The sequence below is a fragment of the Protobothrops mucrosquamatus genome, unplaced genomic scaffold (assembly GCF_001527695.2).
Source record: "Protobothrops mucrosquamatus isolate PMUCROS unplaced genomic scaffold, P.Mucros_1.0 scaffold4032, whole genome shotgun sequence".
NCBI classification, from domain to species: domain Eukaryota; kingdom Metazoa; phylum Chordata; class Lepidosauria; order Squamata; family Viperidae; genus Protobothrops; species Protobothrops mucrosquamatus.
The window spans coordinates 31,360-50,419 of record NW_015389967.1 but is presented as its reverse complement, the minus strand read 5'-3'; the positions used below and the strand labels follow the sequence as shown (position 1 = coordinate 50,419).

Sequence of the window (19,060 nt, the reverse complement as noted above, 5' to 3'; positions counted from 1 at the left end):
CGGTAGGGACAAACGGCAGCCTATTCCCTGGACCAAGCAGCCGGCTGGCTTCTGATCCTGTCCTTCCTGGATCCCCCGCAGGGATGGTGCTGCACTTCGCCAGCGTCCAGCCCTCGGAGGCCGGCGTCTACATCTGCACCTGCCGGAACCCCCAGTTCACCAACTCCAGCCGCAGCGAGGTGATCGTCACAGGTGAGGGGGGGAAGCTTCCCGCTGGCCACCCACAAACTGGGCTTGCCGGGCAGAGGGAAGCGTGCGAGGGGACCCCCCCCTCCTTTCCCAGAGCCGACGAGGGCCGGCTCCCCCTTTCCCTGGTTGAAGGCTGACCGGCTTCTCTCGGCCAGCACAGAAGGCCCCAGCAAGGCCATCTCCGTGACGGTGGAAGAGCAGAAGCTGCAGAACGTGAAGCCCGGCAGCGATGTCACCTTTCTCTGCACGGCCAGGAGCAAAGTAAGTCTCCGCGGGGGGTGGGGAGCCCTCGTTTGTTTTGTGGGTGAGCAGGCAGAAGTACAGCCGGGCTGGTCAGCTCCGAGGGGGGCCTGTCGAGACTGGCAGAGCCGCAGCAGCACCCAGGAGAAGCCAGAGGACCATGACGGTTGTCTCTCAGCTCAGCATGCCAAGACTCCCCCTGGACGTCCGGTTTTTCAGCTGCGGACGCCACCTCCCCTTTCCGAATCGGGCAGGGGGGGTTGAATTTGGACCCTTTAAGAGCCCGGGTGACGCAGTGGTTAAAATGCAGCACTGCAGGCTGCTTCTGCTGACTGCCGGCTGCCAGCAGTTTGGCAGTTGGAGTCTCACTGGCTTAAGGTTGACTCAGTCTTCCATCCTTCCGAGGTCGGTCAAATGAGGACCCAGATTGTTGGGGGGGAGGGCAACAGGCTGACTCTGTAAACTGCTTAGAGAGGGCTGCAAAGTAAGCTGAAGCAGTATAAAAGTCTAAGTGCTACTGCTATTGCAGTGTAGCTGATTGGATGTTGCATTAAGAGCCGTGGTGGCGCGGTGGTTAGCATGCAGTCTTGCAGGCTGACTCTGCCCACTGCCAGCAGTTCGATCCTGACTGGCTCAAGGTTGACTCGGCCTTCCCTCCTTCCGAGGTCGGTAAAATGAGGACCCAGATTGTTGGGGGGGGCAATAGGCCGACTCTATAAACCGCTTAGAGAGGGCTGTAAACCACTGTGAAGTGGTATATACTGTAAGTCTTATTACTTGGGAATGAAGGAAGGAAGGAAGGAAGGAAGGAAGGGAGGGAGGGAGGGAGGGAGGAAGGAGAAGCAAGGGAAATAAGAAGAAGGAAGGAAGGAAGCTGTGGTGGTGCAGTGTTACAGTGCAGTATTGCAGGCAAACTCTGCCCACAGCCAGGAGTTCAATCCTGACCAGTTCAAGGTTGACTCAGTCTTCCATCCTTCCGAAGTCGGTAAAATGAGGACCCAGATTGTTGGGGGGCAACAGGCCTGACCCTGTAAACTACTTTGAGAGGGCTGTAAAGCACTGTGAAGCGGTATATGTCTTTAAGTGCTATTGCTATTGCCACTGCTTTTCCTCTCCCCTTCTCTCACCCTTCCATCTCCTGCTCCTCCTGCAGTCTCCTGCCTACACGCTGGTGTGGACCCGGCAGAACAACGGGAAGCTGCCCAGCCGTGCCATGGACTTCAACGGCATCCTGACCATACGCAACGTGCAGCCGGAGGATGCCGGCATCTACGTCTGCACGGGCTCCAACATGTTTGACATGGACGAGGGGACGGCCACCCTCTACGTGCAAGGTGGGGCTTCGGGACTGACCAGGGACTGACCGGGCCGACCCCCCCCCCCGGGATCAGCGGCTTCCACGCAGGCTCACGCAAAGACACGCTTCTGCTCTCATCCGGGGCAGGGGGATTGGGGAATGGAGAAAGAAGCTTCTGGGGATGGGAGGCTGGTCTTTGAAGACGGCCCCTGGACCCGCCAGGCTCCTGCTTGAGGCAGCTCGTCACGCGGCCACCTTTTCACCCACCCACCCCCTCTCCCCCACCCCTGTTTTCAGCTCCATCGAAGACTCAGATGTTCTATGGTCCCGTAGAAATGGTGGAAGGCCACAGACCCTGTAAGTCGGTTTGGCCTGCAGGTGCCTGCCCACCCCCCACTGGAACTCCACTTTCCTTGTTGGCTGTTTGGCCTTTCTTCTCCTNTTTAATATTTATAATTTCCAAAGCTTTAAATGACCACCATTCCCTTTATCGCAATTCATCACAAAATCTAATGTTCAGAATGCACGCCTTACCTACTTAAATATGTTCTATTTCTCACCATCTCACATCAGCTAATTAATAATACAGCATAACATTCTTATTTCCTATTAATTTCCAAATGTCACAGCTGCTCTTGCCTTGTCCTGCTGGCCGTTCCAATTACAGTCCAAATGAATAGCCAAAAACAGATTATTCCCCCGTAACGGTTCTATATTGTGATACTCAAGAGTTCCTCAATCTTTCTGGCTTTGCAGACCATTGAGGGGAGGGGGGTGGTTTATGTGAGTGGGTGGGCAAGCAAGCGTACGCGCGGCGGGCACACACATGTGCAAATGGAGCACCAGTGCAAGGGCTCGCCCGCTTATCGCCACAAGTGGGGATGCGTGTGTAAACAGGTTCTCCTACCGCTGCCGTGGCCCACTTCTGAACAGCTCAAGGCCCGCTAGTGGGCTGCAGCCCAGGGGGGTTGGGGACCCCTGCTTGAGCTGTAACTTAAACACAAGTTACAGATACAAAATACAAGTGGAATAAGATTCGGGGAGTGTTGTAGTTCAAAAGGAGAGCGGTTGATTTAGCGCCTTTCTGCTCTGCTCAGAGGGGGTCCTTCTAAAGCAGGGGTCTTCAAACTCGGCAACTTTCAGACGTGTGGACTTCAACTGCCAGAATTCCTCAGGGCTGGCTGAGGAATTCTGGGAGTTGAAGTCCACATGTCTTAAAGTTGCCGAGTTTGAAGACCCCTGTTCCAACGGATGCATTTCTGTGTCTAGCTTGGCTGGTGCCGTTTTCACCCGGGTGTTCCAGGACTCAATTTTGCGGGCAGGGCAGAATGCGGGGGCCCAGCATCCTCTGCCCCCCAAAATAGGAACCCCCCCCCCCCATCCTTCAAACAACTGGGAAGCTTTTCTCTCTGTTGCAGGAGGACCCGGAGGCGTGATCCCTCCCAAGGCCGTTATCCAGGGTGGGATCCTGCGCTTCCCTGCGGTTGAGCCTGCCGACGAGTCCCAGTACCTGTGCCGAGTGCGAAACAGTGTTGGGCAGCATGTGGCCCGAGCTTTCCTGCAGGTGCAAAGTAAGTCGAAGGTGGTTGACTGAGGGTGGTTGACGAGGACGAAGCGTGCCACAAGGCGGGTGCCAGACGCCCACATGACAGGGAGAGGTGGCTCCCAGCAACTCTTCTGTTCTCCTTTCTCGGCATTGGGTTGAGAATAATGGGGCTCTTCCCAGGGCCTCCCCGGACCTCAGAGTCCCTCTTCCCAGGTGGAATCCAGGAGGATTTATTCTTCTTCAGCCAGAAAGAGCCGAGAGTTAGCTAACGTGTAATTAAATTCCACAGTGAATTCAAGTGGGGCAGCCAGAAAATTAGCTTTAGGTCATCCATGGAGTGATAGTCTGAGAGGGAGGGAGGGAGGGAGAGAGAGAGAGAGATGTATTAGAAAGACAGACAGACACAGACAGACAGAGATATATAAATAGAAATAGAGAGAGAGAGAGAGATAGTAGATAGAGATAGATAGATAGATAGAGAGAGATAGTAGATAGAGATAGATAGATAGATAGATAGATAGATAGATAGATAGATAGATAGATAGATAGATAGATAGATAGATAGATAGATAGATAGATGGATGGATGGATGGATGGATGGATGGATGGATGGATGGATGGATGGACGGATGGACGGACGGACAGACAGATAGATGTATTAGATAGACAGACAGACAGAGAGAGAGAGAGATAAATAGAGATAGATAGAGAGAGAGATAGAGATAGATAGATAGATAGATAGATAGATAGACAGATTGACAGAGGTAGATAGATAGATAGATATAAATAGATATAGATTATAGATGATAGATAGATAGATAGATAGATAGATAGATAGATAGATAGATAGATAGATAGATAGATAGATAGATAGATATAGATAGATAGATGTATTAGATATAGATAGATAGATAGATAGATAGATAGATAGATAGATAGATAGATAGATAGATAGATAGATAGATAGATAGATGATAGATAGATAGACAGACAGACAGACAGAGATAGAAAGAGATAGATATAAATAGATAGAGATTGGATGGATGGATGGATGGATGGATGGATGGATGGATGGATAGATAGATAGATAGATAGATAGATAGATAGATAGATAGATAGATAGATAGATAGATAGATAGATAGATAGAGACAGACAGACAGACAGACAGACAGACAGACGGACAGACAGACAGATAACCTTTATTGTCATTTTTTTACTGTGGGCACCCTGGCACATATTAAAAATGAAATTTTGTTGCTTGCCCTCAAACGTCTACACACACATAACACACATTTAACCATGCTGTCTGCAACGTACGTATAAACCTACATCCTTATGTATAAATAACATGTACATATTGACCACCGTCCATCTTGAACATAAGCCAGAAAGAGGAAGCTTGAGAATTCACGAGGCTAATAATGTACGGAACAAAACTGCGACTGAATCCAGAGCGGGGACTGAGGGGAGACTGACGGCTCCTTTGCTCCTGGGCAGGTACCAGTGTCCCCCAAGTGCAGGTGAGCCCCGAGCGGACAGAGGTGCAGGAAGGCAGCACCGTCAGACTGTACTGCCGGGCGGCGGGCTCCCCAGCGGCCACCATCACCTGGGAGAAAGAGGGCGGCAGCTTGCCTCCACAGGTAAGGCCTGGTCTCCCGGGGAGGACAGCCCCTCCTGGACCTCCGGGTCCAGGTGGGGTTGCCCGAGGGAAGGTCTGGGCCAGGGGCAGACCCTAACCCTGCAATGCCTTCTGGGGTGCTTCTCATCTTTCTCGCGGCCTCTATCCCCCCCTTCTCTCTCTCCTCCTCCCTCTCGCCCCCCTTCTCCTGGGCCAGGCGCTTCCTGTCTCCGGGTTCTTCCACTTCCAAAGTGGCAGCCGGGAGGCCGTCCGGCAGCAAATACAGGTGTTCCAGCAGGTATCCCTCTGCATGAGCCCCTCGTGTTACTCTGCTGGTCGGCTCCATCTTCCTCCTCGGTCTCCACCCCACTTTACATCTTAAGAAGACAGAACTCTTGGAATATCTCTTCCAACAGGCATCTTTATTAAGAGAAGATGGTTGCAGGCGTTCTAGACAGGATATGAGGGCCCATCCCTACCATTCAAGGTTTTAAGTGTTCCCCAGCAGCTCCCACCCCACCGTCCTTCCAGCGACAATCCCAGGCATTACATTTCCACCCCCTTTTCCTCACCGCCGGCGGAAGGGAGACTTCAGAGAGTAGTAGATGAAAGCTGATGGGCCATATTGTTATGGTCAGTCCTCTTGGTGAGATCCACATTCCGTCCCTTTGAAGTTTTAATGAAGGAAGTGAGAGCCATAAAACCCCTTTGCTCATCCCCCTTCCCCTTCGTAGTATGACAGAATCCAGAGAGGGCAGAAATGGGGTTTTCCATAGTCGATAACTAGAAATGAAATATAATTTGGATTCTGATACCTCCCCTCAAACTGCCTTGTGTTCCCCCATCCGCCCAGATTTCTCTGGCTTCCACCTCGCCTGCTGCTCTTTTCTTGCTTGTGCCGGGGCTCCCAGATGCCGTGGGTGGCCCTGCCCAGCTCTATCCCCTCAGGGGCTCCTTGGCACTCCCTTCCCCGTGTGGCCTAGGAGGGTGGGAGTCCAGCCACTGCTTGAGGGTCCCCCCCAACAGTTTCCCTTTTGTCCGTAGTCCCACTCGGAGAGAACGGACATCTCCACCCTGGTGATTCCCTCCATCACGGCCGCCGACGGAGGGGTGTACCTATGCGTGGGCAGCAGCCCGATGGGAGTCGGCAGAGCCCGCATTGAAGTGGTGGTCATTCGGGGTAAGGTGACCTCTTTCTTCTGGGGTGGGTGTGTCTTGAATCATCTCCAGCTGCGATGCCCAGTGTGCGTGCTTCTGTCTCAAACCGAGCAAGCAGCTGGTTTGAACAAGGTGTTCGGCTTAAGGGCAGCCTATTCGAAGCCAGCCTGGGTCTCGGTGCCAAATCCTTTCCTTCTCTGGCTGCTCCCAGCATCCTCTTCTCTTTTGCCCTTTGTGCCCGTCCAGCGCGCGGCGTCTCGCCCACCGTCAAGATCGAAGCTTCCTCTTCTTCGGTCACAGAAGGCCAGTCCTTGGACTTGAACTGCGTGGTGGCCGGCCACCCTACAGCCTCTGTCACCTGGTACCGGCGGGGAGGGGCCCTGCCAGCCAACCACCAGGTTCGGATGCTCCCGGGGCCCCGATAGGTGTTGGGTGGGTGTACCCCCTTTCTCTGGGGGGCCTCCTGGTTTTCGTTTCTGGGCAAAGAAAGGAGGGAAGTCGAGCGTTTCCTCTTGATCAGGAAGGGAAAAGAATACGTCCCATTCAGAGCGCTTGATCTCATGCGGCTCTAACGGTCTTTCTCTCTCTCTCTCTCTCTCTTTTTTGCAAAGAATGTAAAATATTACATTTTCTCAAGACGCTTTTCAGACAAGGAGCCTGTGATTGTTACGGGAGTAAGACTCCCTACCGGTTATAAGCCAGCATCCCAGTCCAGAAATAAAAGCTGTGACGCATAAGGAGGAGGGGGAGGCACGATACACAGACACTACACCAGGGGTGTCAAACTCAATTTCATTGAGGGCCGCATCAGCATTGCGGTTGCCCTCAGGGGGCTGGGTCGGTGTGGTCAGGGTGGGCGTGGCCTACTGGGTGGGCGTGGATGGAGTGGGTGTGGCCTACTGGGTGGGCGTGGCCAGCTCTACATCATTCGTGTCAAGGGGACCTGGGGGGGCCTGGGCAGGAGTGGGACAGATCTGAGGGTCTCTGGCAGAAGGGGGTGGGACCAGGGCAAGCGCCAAGGCATGGTCCATTTCTTCATTCCTCACAAAGGGGGACACCTCCCCAGCATGCACCCAGGGGGTGGGGGCGACCCAGCAGGGGCTGGTTCCTCACTGTTTCTGGACAGCCTTGTGGAGCTAAGACTGAATGCCTTTCAGCATAGATGGCCACCACAAAACTGTACATTGGCTCCTGGCCGGCCTGGGCCAGGGCCAAGGCAGCGGGGGCCGTTCCCTCACTGTTTCCAGGACGGCTTCGCGGGCCACATGAAACCACTTCGTGGGCCGAATCCGGCCCCCAGGCCTCGTGTTTGACATGTCTGCACTACACACTTAAAGAAAAGGGGGAGCTTTCCACCCATTTCCTCCATCCCTTCTCTGAGGATAGAAGAACTTAGAAAACCCCAGAGAGGCTCACGGCAGACCGCAACGCTGCTTCCTCCCTAGATCCATGGGGCCCTCCTGCGAATCTTGGAGGTCTCTGCCGCTGACTCCGGGGAATACGTCTGCCGCGTCAGCAACGGAGCTGGCCCGAAGGAAGCCTCCATCAAGGTGACCATCTCCCAGGGTAAGGCCAAAGGCCCCACACCTCGGCATGGGGAGGACAGCCGGGAGTCGCCACCTGGGCACAAAGTCAGTGTTTGGGGCATCCTTTACCTGGGAACCGAGCCTTGGAACCGGAGGGCAAAAGAAGCTGACCTGTTTTCTGACTTCTTCAGGGCCGTCCCCAGTCAGGATCGACTCTGCCTCCTCGTCCATCACCGAGGGTCAGGCTTTGGACCTCACCTGCCAGGTCACGGGCCTCTCGCAGCCCAGGGTCACTTGGTACAAGCGGGAAGGGGCCCTCCCGGCTAATCGCAAGGTACGGGAATGGCGGGAGACCCTTGGCTAGAGCGCACGCCTCTTCCTCCCTTTGCGGGGGGGGCTCCTCACCCCATCTCTGGATACCCCCCTCCTTTTTCCCTTCAGATTTCTGGGCTCCATTTGAGGATTCTGAAGGCCACGGCAGCGGACTCGGGCGAATATGTGTGTCGGGTGACGGACGGTGACAGCGGCATGGTTCAAGAGGCCTCCAAAGTCATCACCGTGCACAGCAGCTCCCAAAGTGAGTTAGGCTCAGATCCCAGCTTAGGATCCGGAACATGCGCGTTTCATAGGATGGGAAGGGCCAAAGGAGGCAGGCCAAGGTTTGAACCTTTGAGCCAGGTTCACGGACAAGGGGGGACAAGACAAGGATGCCCGCTGTCTCCATTGTTATTTATTTATTTATCTTAACGTTGGAAGTTTTAAATAGAAACATTAGACAAGATAACAGAAATCAAAGGGCTAGAAATAACAGGTGAAACTTACAAATTGCAAGTGTTTGCAGGTGACTTGGCCTTTATTTTAGAAGAAAGTGTAGAGATGATTCCTAAATTATTGGAAAAGATAGAACACTATGGAGAGAGAGCAGGTCTGAAGATAAAACAGAGAAAAAACTAAAGTGATAGTTTAAACTCTCACAGATGAGCAAAAAAAAAAAGGTCAGAAAAAAATAGAACTACAACTAATCAGAAAAGGTTAAATACATGGGAATATATTTTAACAGCAAGATGTTCAACGATAAAAGAAGATAACTATACAAAATTATCGAGCCAAATAAGACTGGACCTGGAAAAATGGAAAAACCTGCAATTTTTCGATGTTGGGAAGAATTGCCAGGATTAAAATGAACTTATTACCAAAAATACCATTTCTATTTCAAACGGTACCTATAAAACGCGAGAGAATTTTTGTTGAAGATTTAAATTCACTAATTTTCAAATTTATTTGGCAAGGAAAGAAAGCTAGAATTAAATTGAAAAAATGCTACCAGAAGCCAAGGAAAACGGAGGTTTGGGCTTGCCAGAGTGGGTTTTATACCATCAAGCATCTGTACTAAGATGGGTCAAAGAATGGATAGCTCTTAGAAACAAAAGACTGTTATATTTGGAGGGACATGGTTTGCAACTTGGTTGGCACGCTTTCGTATGGCATGGGAGGGCTGGCAGGAGGGGAGATGTCTGCCAGCTGATGGGCAGCCCCTCCCTCCTGTCCTTGCAGCCTTGGGAGGAGTCGGACCCCCGCTATGGATTGAGCCTTCGTCACCCTCCATCGTCCAAGGAGAAGCTTTGGACTTGAACTGCGTTGTGGCCAGCCAAACTAGCGCCACCATCACCTGGTACAAACGAGGCGGATCCTTGCCAGCCGGCCACCAGGTATGGTTGCCCCTCGGGGCCGGGGGCAGCTTGGTCCAGAAACCCTGGGAGGGGGTTTACGACATTCCTTTCACCTGTGCGCTGACTCCCTCTTCTCCCTCAACCTGTAGGTCTCCGGTTCCCACCTGCGCATCGCCCGGCTCTCCCCGGCTGACCTTGGGGAATACGTCTGCCGCGTCAGCCTGGGTTCCCTCACCCGAGAAGCTTCCGTCCTCGTCTCCCGCGCCCGCTCCTCCTCCAGTAGGTGTGGGGCTCCTGGCAGGAAGGCCGGGGGGGAGGACAGGGTTCGCTGGGGGCTGGCGGGATCCTCACCACCCTTCTGCTCTCCCCAGCCTTTGGCGTGGCTCCTCCCGTGAGGATCGAGGCCTCGTCAGCCGTCATCGCTGAGGGACAAACGCTGGAGCTGGACTGCGTGGTTTCCCGCCTGGAGCAAGCCATGGTTACCTGGTACAGACGGGGTGAAGCCCTGCCAGCCCATCACCAGGTACAGGCATGACGGCCCTGAGCGCTAAGGAGTGCAACTGGATAACAACTTTGGGGCCACTAGGGCCACAGTCTCAGAGGCACCCCCTTGCCCGCAGAGCGCCCCAAATTGGCTCTCGGGCACAATTCCAGTTTCAAAGCACTTTGGCTAGCTGGAAAAGGCTCTTTGGATTTTGAAGCCCAGAGCTGCTGCTAGGGAAATGGAATCAGTGGCTCCAAAGTCTGGCTCACTAGGCCTGGCCTAGTGGATCAAGTGAGCTCTGTCTGCCTCCGAGATAGGAGCTGGTGAGGCAGGGAGGATATGGCTCCAAAGTCTAATGAAGAGAAGGACGAGGGGGGACATGATAGCCATGTTCCAGTATCTCAGGGGCTGCCCCAAAGAAGAGGGAGTCAAGCTCTTCTCCAAAGCCCCTGAAGGCAGGACAAGAAGCAACGGGTGGAAACTCATCAAGGAGAGAAGCAACCTAGAACTAAGGAGAAACTTCCTGACAGTTAGAACAATTAACCTGTGGAACAGCTTGCCACCAGAAGTTGTGGGTGCTCCAACAGTGGAAGTTTTTAAGAAGAGACTGGACAGTCACTTGTCTGGAATAGTGTAGGGTTTTCTGCCTGAGCAGGGGGCTGGACTAGAAGACCTCCAAGGTCCCTTCCAACTCTGTTATTCTATTCTAACGGCAGGCAACTCTGCAAAGTGGGGTTGGGAAGGTTTAAATAATAATGGGTTTTTTTTCCAACAAAGGATTTGGAAACCTCTCCTCGTTCCCAATACAAAAGAAGGGCCTTGTTTTCATTATTTTATTTAAGGGTTTTAGAATCGTTGTTTCCCCCCCCCCCCATGTAAAATCTATAAATCCATACTGGATGAAGTTCATAGCCAGCAGAGCTAGGATGGTTTAAGGGGATGCTGACAAGGATGCCACCCTCTTTTAGGCCTCGGGAACTCGCCTGCGGCTGGTCAAGGTCTCTCCCGCTGACTCTGGAGAGTACGTATGCCGGGTCAGCTCCGATGCTGCCAGCCACGAAGTCTCCGTCTTGGTCACTGTCCAGCAGCAGGAGGGCAGCCCTGTTTTCCGTAAGAACTCCCTTCCTTCTCCTGAAGCTGCTCATATGGGGAGGGAATGGGTCAGGGAATGGAGTTGGAATTGGAATTGGAATTGGAATTAGAATAGAATAGAATAGAATAGAATTAAAATAGAATAGAATAGAATAGAATAGAATAGAATAGAATACAGAATAGAATAGAATACAGAATAGAATAGAATAGAAAATATGGAATAGAATAGAATAAGGATGAGATGGGATAGGATGGAATGGAATGGAATAGAATAGAATAGAATAGAATAGAATAGAGTAGAATAGAATAGAATATAGAATAGAATATAGAATAGAATATAGAATAGAATATAGAATAGAATAGAATAGAATATAGAATAAAATATAGAATAGAGTAGAATAGAGTAAAATATAGAATAGAATAGAATATAGAATGGAATAGAATAGGACATAGAATAGAATAGAAAAGAATATAGAATAGAATGATAGAATTACAGAATAGAATAGAATATAGAATAGAATAGAATATAGAATAGAATAGAATATAGAATAGAATAGAATATAGAATAGAATAGAATAGAATAGGACATAGAAGAGAATATAGAATAGAATAGAATAGAATAGGACATAGAAGAGAATATAGAATAGAATAGAATAGGACATAGAAGAGAATAGAAGAGAATATAGAATAGAATGAGAATAGAATTACAGAATAGAATAGAATAGAATAGAATATAGAATAGAATAGAATAAAATAAAATATAGAATAGAATATAGAATAGAATAGAATAGAATAGAATAGAATAGAATATAGAATAGAATAGGAGATAGAATAGAAGAGAATATAGAAGAGAATGAGAATAGAATTACAGAATAAAATAGAATTAACTTTATTGTCACTTTAAATGTACACTAATCGGCATACATTAAAATGAAAATTCATTGCATACAGCTCTCATACGGTCACTCCCTCCAATATACACTACATAAATATAACAGAAAAATTGCGTACACCCCCATACCCACATATATTCTATGACACAGAGAAATAACACATTCGGATGTATACCTGTACAATGGTTGAACCAGGATGGCTGCTGCAAAGATTGGCAGCATGAAAAAGTGAAAGGAGGGAATACCAGTGGTCCTCAACTTACAATAGTTCATTTAGTGACCGTTCAAAGTTACAACAGCCCTGAAAAAAAGGGACTTAGGACCGTTTGAGGAATTCTGGGAGTTGAAGTCCACAAGTCATCAAAGGGCCGAGTTTGGAGACCCCCTGCTTTAAAGGATCTGCCTTACGGGGGTCAGCTCGGGAGAGGAGAGCAGGCCGGAACGGTGGGGGCTTCTGCAAGGCTTGGCTTCTCCCCGGCCGGCTGGGGGGCATTTGGTGACCTTTCTTCTCTTTGTGACCGATGCAGCCTCCGGGGTGATCCCCCCCGTCCAGATCGAGTCCTCCTTCACCTCGCCCTCCGAGGGCCACATCTTGGACCTCAAATGCATCGTGGCCGCCTCCGTGCCGCAGGCGAAAGTCACCTGGTATAAGCGAGGAGCGGCTCTTCCTGCCGGCCACCAGGTATGGCCCTGCTCACGGGGGGGGGGGCTCGCCAGGAGGGGCTGCAAGGAGGAGGAGGAGGAGGCCAGCGCCCGGAAGCCCCTTCCCATCTCCGCTCACCCTCGGCTGGCCTCTCCCCAGGTCTCCGGCTTCGTCCTGCGCATCCCCCAGGCTTCGCCAGCTGACTCTGGGGAGTACGTCTGCCGCGTCAGCCACGGCTCAGCCGTTCACGAGGCCTCACTGCTGGTGACCATCAAGGGCGAAACGGGCTCCTACTGTAAGTTTCCCTCCTCCCCCCGTCCCGCGGGCGCTGGGCTGGAGGGTGTGATTGCCTGCTCCATGGGGTGGGGAGGTGTCTTCTCCCATTGAAATGGATCCCTCTTTTCTCCTTGCCCCTGGCTCTTCCAGTTGTGGGCGTCACTCCCCCGATCAGGATTGAGACCTCCTCCACAGCCATCTCGGAGGGGCAGACTTTGGACCTGAACTGCCTGGTGGCCGGCCAGTCCCAAGCCAGGGTCATGTGGTACAAGCGCGAGGGCGCCCTGCCCGTCCACAGTCAGGTAAGGGCTTTCGGAGATCCAGAGAGAAAGGAAGCGGGGGTTGTCATTGTGGGCAAACTGGAATAGAGTAGAGTAAGTAGAGTAGAATGCAGAATAGAATAGAAATAGAAATAGAAATAGAAATAGAAATAGAAATAGAAATAATAGAATAGAAATAGAAATAATAGAATAGAATAGAATAGAATAGAATAGAATAGAATAGAATAGAATATGGAAAGAATATGGAAAGAATAGAATAAAATAGTAGAAATAGAATAGTAGAAATGGAATAATAGAATAGAATAGAATAAAATAGAATAGAAGAATAGAATAGAATAGAATAGAATAGAATATGGAAAGAATAGAATAAAATAGTAGAAATAGAATAGTAGAATAGAATAGAATAGAACAGAATAGAATAGAATAACAGAGTTGGAAGGGACCTTGGAGGTCATCTAGTCCAACCCCCTGCTCAGGCAGGAAACCCTACCCCATTTCAGACAAATGGCTGTCCAGTCTCTTCTTAAAAACTTCCAGTGTTGGAGCATTCACCGCTTCTGGAGGCAGGTGGTTCCACTGGTTAATTGTTCTCACTGTCAGGAAGTTTCTCCTTAGTTCTAGGTTGCTTCTCTCCTTGATCAGTTTCCATCCGTTGCTTCTCGTCCTGCCTTCAGGGGCTCTGGAGAATAGCTTGACTCCCTCTTCTTTGGGGCAGCCCCTGAGATACTGGAACACGGCTATCATGTCCCCCCTCGTCCTTCTCTTCATTAAACTAGACAGACCCAATTCCAGCAACTGTTCTTTATATGTTTTAGCCTCCAGTCCCTTAATCATCTTTGTTAATCTTCTCTGCACTCTTTTTAGAAGATTAGCTGGACATTATTTTCTAGGACGTGTGTTATACACTTTTGGTCTTAAACTGTGATGAAGGCTCTCTTGGGATGCCTTGGCGTAATCTTTGGGGGCTTAAGAAATGGAAGCTGAGGCTTTGGGAAATCCAAGGGGGGTGGTGGTGGTGGGGAAATGGCTCCAGTTGGTTAAAAAAAAAATCAGCTCTTGATTATCTACTTTTTTTTTTCCCGGCAAACAGATTTTCGGAACCCGCCTCCGGATCTCACAGGTTTCGGCGGCCGATTCGGGCGAATACGTCTGCTACGTGAACGACGGCACCAGCCGACTGGAGACGTCCATCATCGTGTCCATTCCCAGCAGCTCGGGTGGCCCACACAGTAGGTGCCCGGGAAGCTTGTGGCAGGCCTCTTCCTGGCCAGAGAGGGATTTGGGGAGGAAGGGAAATTGGGGAGCCGGGCAACGGGGTACCACCTTCCTCTTCCCTTCCTCTTCCTCTGCAGCTTCCGTAGTGATTCCGCCGGTGCGGATCGAATCCTCCTCTTCCTCCCTCGCCGAGGGGCAGACCTTGGAGCTGAACTGCCTCGTGACTGGCCAGACACACCCCAAAATCACCTGGTTCAAGAGAGGGGGACCCCTCCCCCCCAACCACCAGGTAGAGGGGGAAAGGCGCTCCTGCTTTGCTTCACTCGGGTGAGGGTGGCGATCCTCGACCTTCAGCCTGCCCAGCTCCTCTCTGGGGATGGAGCGCCAGCAGGAGAGCCAAGGGCCAAGGGGCGGGGGCGCCACTGCGGTGAGTGGCTAACTTACCTCTCCCGGGGCAGGTCTCGGGCACTCGCCTCCGCATCCCGCAGGTCTCCTCTGCCCACTCGGGCGAGTACGTCTGCCGCGTCAGCAGCCCCACCGCCATCCAGGAGGCGGTGTTGTTGGTCACCATCCAGGATAGCGAGAGCCCCTCCCACCGTAAGTATCCTCTGCTCCCCTCCCTCCACCCCTCTTTGGCCACCCAGACCTGCCGCAGGACAGGCCCAGCTCATTCGAGGCGTTCTCTCCTCCCTTCCTGCAGCGGTAGGGCCTGCCCCAGCCCTGAGGATTGAGGCGTCCTCCCCCTCCGCCGTGGAAGGAGGGACCCTGGATCTGTCGTGCGTTGCGCCAAGCCAGCCCCAGGCCACGTTCACCTGGTATCGGCGAGAGGGCCAGCTGCCAGCGGGTCACCAGGTGAGGGTGGCTCTGTCCCCCATGGGGGGAAAAAAGGCGGTCCTGTTGACAGAGGAGGGGGCTCGGGCAGGTGGGGAATGCTGAAATCAGGAATCCCAGTTCTGCAGCGCTTTTCTCCTCCCACAGGTCTCCAACACCCACTTGCGGCTGGTCCAACTCACCCCCGCCGACTCCGGCGAATACGTGTGCCGCGTGAGTGCAGGCAGTGTCCCGCAGGAAGCCTCTTTCGTGGTCTCTGTCGTGGCTAACACCAGTCCTACTTCCCGTATGTCTGGCGTTCCGGCAGGGGTCCGAGTGGGCGGGTGGAGGGTGTGCCGGACTCCGGGGGTCACCGTCACTCCCTCCCGGCAGGTCTTCAGAGCCCCATCATCTCCATCGAGCCCCACAGCGTGCTGGTGCGCGGAGGGGAAGAGGTTTCCTTCAGCTGTCACATCCACAAAGGCACCCCGCCCCTGGAGATCACCTGGAAGCTGCCCAACGACCAGCTGCTAGGTGAGTTTGTGGGAGCTGCCGGGTGAGCAGATGGGTCAGGTGGTTTGGGGGTGCTGGTTACCCCTCCCGGTCATTCCTTCGGTCTCCTCTGCAGATAACGTGAGGATCAGCCCTAACGGCTCTGCCATCACCATCTCCAACGCCCGTCCGGAAAACCACGGGGCCTACCGCTGCGTGGTCTCCAACCGGTTTGGGATTGCCAACAGCCTGGTCAACGTCATGGTCCAAGGTAAGGGACAATGCCAAGGGTCTCTCTAGGACAACCAGGGCCAGGAGCCCTTCTGTTCTCTCCCAACCGAGGCTAAAGTCGGACTCTTGACGGAACGCCAGGGCGGAGGGTCTGCCGAAGGCCTCGGGTGAACCTTGGCGTTGCTCTCTCTCTCTCTCTCCTCCTAGGGCTGCCTACCATCTCAGTGGTGCCGAAGGGCCCCCTGCAGCTCAAGGTGGGCAAGTCCATCAGCGTGGACTGCCTGGCGGCCGGAGACCCCCGGGCTGTAGTGCGCTGGACCAAGCTGGGAGCCTGGAGGAAGCTGGAGAACCAGAGGCTGCTACCGCTGGAGAGCCGAGCTGTGCTACAGGTGGGTGAGGGAGGAGTCTAAGGGCCAGGAGCCCAGGCCTTCCAGCAGCCGTACCTTCCCTTGCTGGCTGGGGCTGGTGGAAGTCTGTGGGAGTTGCCCTGGGCACCAGACCTAGCCTGGTGGGTATATAAAGCCTCCAGCATCAGGAGCACAGTATCCTAGAATAACAGTTGCTGGGAAGGGAACGGAAGGAATTGAGAGCTGGTGAGGCTGCAGTTAAATTACCTGTCCTGGCAAGTTCTCACTTTTAGACCCCAATCCCTCTAGGGTAGAGGCCCCCGACCTTTTGGGCACCAGGGACCGGTTCTGTGGAGAGAGGTTTTTCCGCGGACCGGAGGGTGTGTGGTTTTGTGTGCTGCCTGCATCTCGCGGATGGGGCTCTGCTTGTTTGTGCAGACCGGTTGCTGGCATGTCGCGGCCCGGTACTGGTCCACGGACCAGGGGTTGGGGACCCTTGCTCTAGGGAGCCCCCACTGCCGGTCCTTATTCCACGCTCAAGAGAAAACGGCAGCCGATGGACACCCCGAAGATGTCTTAATTCCTCAGTCTGAGTGGGAATCAGGCTGAGGGTCCTGTGTGGGCTCCCCTCCCTCCTCAGATCTCCTCCGCAAAGCTGGGGGATGCCGGCACCTACGTGTGCGTGGCCCAGAACTCCGTGGGCACCACGGAGGTCCAGGTGGACGTGAGCGTGGAGGCGGTGCACGGCAGGAGAGGAGTCCCCGAAATCCACGTGACTCCGACCCAGACAGTGCAGGCTGGACAGACGGCTCGGCTCCATTGCTCTGCCACCGGTGCGTCGAGGATGCGTGTGTGTGCGTGAGGGATATTTGGCCCTTACTGGTCCCTCGAGATGACAAGCCTCTCTGGGGGAGGGGGGACCCCGGGCCAAGCCAATCTGGGTCGCTGGCTGGCCCAGGCTGACCACTGCTTCCTTTGCTGGGATCGGCAGGTGACCCGGCACCCACCATCCAGTGGTCCAAGCTGCGGGCTCCGTTGCCCTGGCAGCATCAAGTGGTGAACGACACCCTCATCATCCCCCGGGTGGCCCAGCAGGACTCGGGCCAGTACATCTGCAACGCCAGCAACTCTGCGGGGTTCACCGAAGCCTTCGTGGTGCTGGACGTGGAGAGTGAGTGTGCCAAGAGGAGGAGGAGGAAGGATGGGGCTTAGGCACGGGAGCTGTGCTGCTCTCTGGACGGCCTTAGGCTGAGAGGAAGGAAGCAAAAGCAGAAAGAATGCCAGGCCCCCCACATGGACCCCTTGCACCCAGGACTGGCCAACCCCATGGAGCAGAGCTCAGTGCCTTCCTTGGGGGGTTGGGGTCCAGGCTTCCAAGCTCTTTCTCCCTCCCCCCCCTCTCTCTCTCTGCCCAGTACCACCCTACGCCACCAGTCTTCCCAACCGAGCAGTGGTGCAGGAGGGCGAGGCGGTGCAGCTGCAGTGCCTGGCCCACGGCACGCCCCCCCTGCGCTACCAGTGGACCAAGGTGAACGGCAGCCTCCCCGGACGGGCTACGGTACGAGACGGGGTCCTGCACTTCAGCCAGGCCGGACACCGGGATTCCGGCACCTACCGCTGCCACGTCAGCAACCGGGTGGGCTCCGCTGAGGCTTTGGCCCAGGTCTATGTGCAAGGTGAGTGGGCATCCGGGGGGGGAGGGAGATTCTGCCAAGGGCCCAACCCTAACCTGTAACTCTCTTGAATTGGGAGATTAAAAAGTAGGCTGCTGGTATAAGAGAAACCCCAAGGGTTGTGTGGGTCAATCTTAGGATTACAAAGACTCTGGAAAGCTGCCTTTGGGCCCGATGCATCTAGGTGTTATTGCGTGTCCAGATCTGCAGATAAATTTAATAATAAATAATAAAGTAAACTCTGTTGCATTTGCGTTGACCTCTGTCGTCATCGTCTTCTTCTTCTTCTTCTTCTTCTTCTTCTTCTTCTTCTTCTTCTTCTTCTTCTTCTTCTTCTTCTTCTTCTTCTTCTTCTTCTTCTTCTTCTTCTTCTTCCTCTTCCTCTTCCTCTCCTCCTTCTCCTCCCCTCCTCCTCCCTCTTCTCCTCCCTCCTCCCTCCCCCTCCTCCTCCTCTTCTTCTTCTTCTTCTTCTTCCTCTTCCTCTTCCTCTCCTCCTTCTCCTCCCCTCCTCCCCCCTCCTCCCCTCCCTCCTCCCTCCCCCTCCTCCTCCTCTTCTTCTTCTTCTTCTTCTTCTTCTTCTTCTTCTTCTTCTTCTTCTTCTTCTTCTTCTTCTTCTTCTTCTTCTTCTTCTTTTTCTTCTTCTTCCTCTTCCTCTTCCTCTTCCTCTCCTCCTTCTCCCCTCCTCCTCCTCCTCCTCCTCCCTCCCTCCTCCTCCTCCTCCTCCTCCTCCTCCTTCTTTTCATTGTCCCCAATACAGGCCGTGCTGGTGGGCCCCTCTCCGTTCAGGTCACCCCTCAGAGCGACACCAAAGCCGTGGGTGCCACAGCAGAGTTTGTCTGCTCCGTTTCCGGGGATCCTGGGGCGCAGATCGAGTGGTTCAAAGAGGGCGGGGAGCTGCCTCCCACTCACACCATCCACAACGGAGTGCTGCGGTGAGTGGGGCAGATGAGGGGAGGAGGAGGAGGAGGAGGAGATGGCACTGGACATCTGCAGACTGGGGCAAAGAGTTCCCAGGCGTTCACAGAGTGGCTGCTTCTTTCCAGGATTGAGAAGCTGGACCGAGAGTGCCAGGGGGTGTATGTCTGTCGGGTCAGGAGTCCCTCTGGCCAGGCCCAGGAGAGGGTCAGCCTGACTGTCCGGGGTAAGTAAGCGCCATGCCAGCTGGTGGACCAGGTGGGTGGCCCTAGAGAAGCTCTACCTGTGGGAGATAGGAAGCCGGGATCTCCTCTTCCCTCTCTGGAGCCCCCCCCCCGCTTCTCTGGACTGCCCTCTGTCGGAAAGGGTGGGTCTCCTGCTTGGGTGTGGGTTGGACTAGATGACCTACAAGATCCCTTCCAACTCTGTTTTCTAGTCTAGTCTAGTCTCTATTCTACTCTAC

General features: G+C 53.3%; 1 protein-coding gene across 1 annotated transcript in view; it reads left to right on the top strand.

The window, feature by feature from the left end:
• Window positions 1-19,060, top strand: part of HSPG2 (heparan sulfate proteoglycan 2) — a 61,025-nt gene that overhangs the window by 31,022 nt on the left and 10,943 nt on the right. Inside the window, exons 42-72 of the mRNA XM_029286548.1 lie at window positions 82-192; window positions 350-450; window positions 1,583-1,763; window positions 3,145-3,297; window positions 4,771-4,913; window positions 5,936-6,071; window positions 6,296-6,447; window positions 7,495-7,654; window positions 7,767-7,909; window positions 8,017-8,152; window positions 9,130-9,284; window positions 9,395-9,530; window positions 9,617-9,768; window positions 10,698-10,839; window positions 12,242-12,396; window positions 12,517-12,652; window positions 12,784-12,935; window positions 14,005-14,158; window positions 14,276-14,418; window positions 14,588-14,726; window positions 14,836-14,981; window positions 15,108-15,246; window positions 15,333-15,473; window positions 15,568-15,702; window positions 15,870-16,051; window positions 16,650-16,842; window positions 17,001-17,180; window positions 17,425-17,686; window positions 18,090-18,122; window positions 18,444-18,614; window positions 18,726-18,823. Of these exons, the coding sequence (XP_029142381.1) occupies window positions 82-192; window positions 350-450; window positions 1,583-1,763; window positions 3,145-3,297; window positions 4,771-4,913; window positions 5,936-6,071; window positions 6,296-6,447; window positions 7,495-7,654; window positions 7,767-7,909; window positions 8,017-8,152; window positions 9,130-9,284; window positions 9,395-9,530; window positions 9,617-9,768; window positions 10,698-10,839; window positions 12,242-12,396; window positions 12,517-12,652; window positions 12,784-12,935; window positions 14,005-14,158; window positions 14,276-14,418; window positions 14,588-14,726; window positions 14,836-14,981; window positions 15,108-15,246; window positions 15,333-15,473; window positions 15,568-15,702; window positions 15,870-16,051; window positions 16,650-16,842; window positions 17,001-17,180; window positions 17,425-17,686; window positions 18,090-18,122; window positions 18,444-18,614; window positions 18,726-18,823 (4,560 nt within the window). The remainder of the gene's footprint in view (window positions 1-81; window positions 193-349; window positions 451-1,582; window positions 1,764-3,144; window positions 3,298-4,770; window positions 4,914-5,935; window positions 6,072-6,295; window positions 6,448-7,494; window positions 7,655-7,766; window positions 7,910-8,016; window positions 8,153-9,129; window positions 9,285-9,394; window positions 9,531-9,616; window positions 9,769-10,697; window positions 10,840-12,241; window positions 12,397-12,516; window positions 12,653-12,783; window positions 12,936-14,004; window positions 14,159-14,275; window positions 14,419-14,587; window positions 14,727-14,835; window positions 14,982-15,107; window positions 15,247-15,332; window positions 15,474-15,567; window positions 15,703-15,869; window positions 16,052-16,649; window positions 16,843-17,000; window positions 17,181-17,424; window positions 17,687-18,089; window positions 18,123-18,443; window positions 18,615-18,725; window positions 18,824-19,060) is intronic.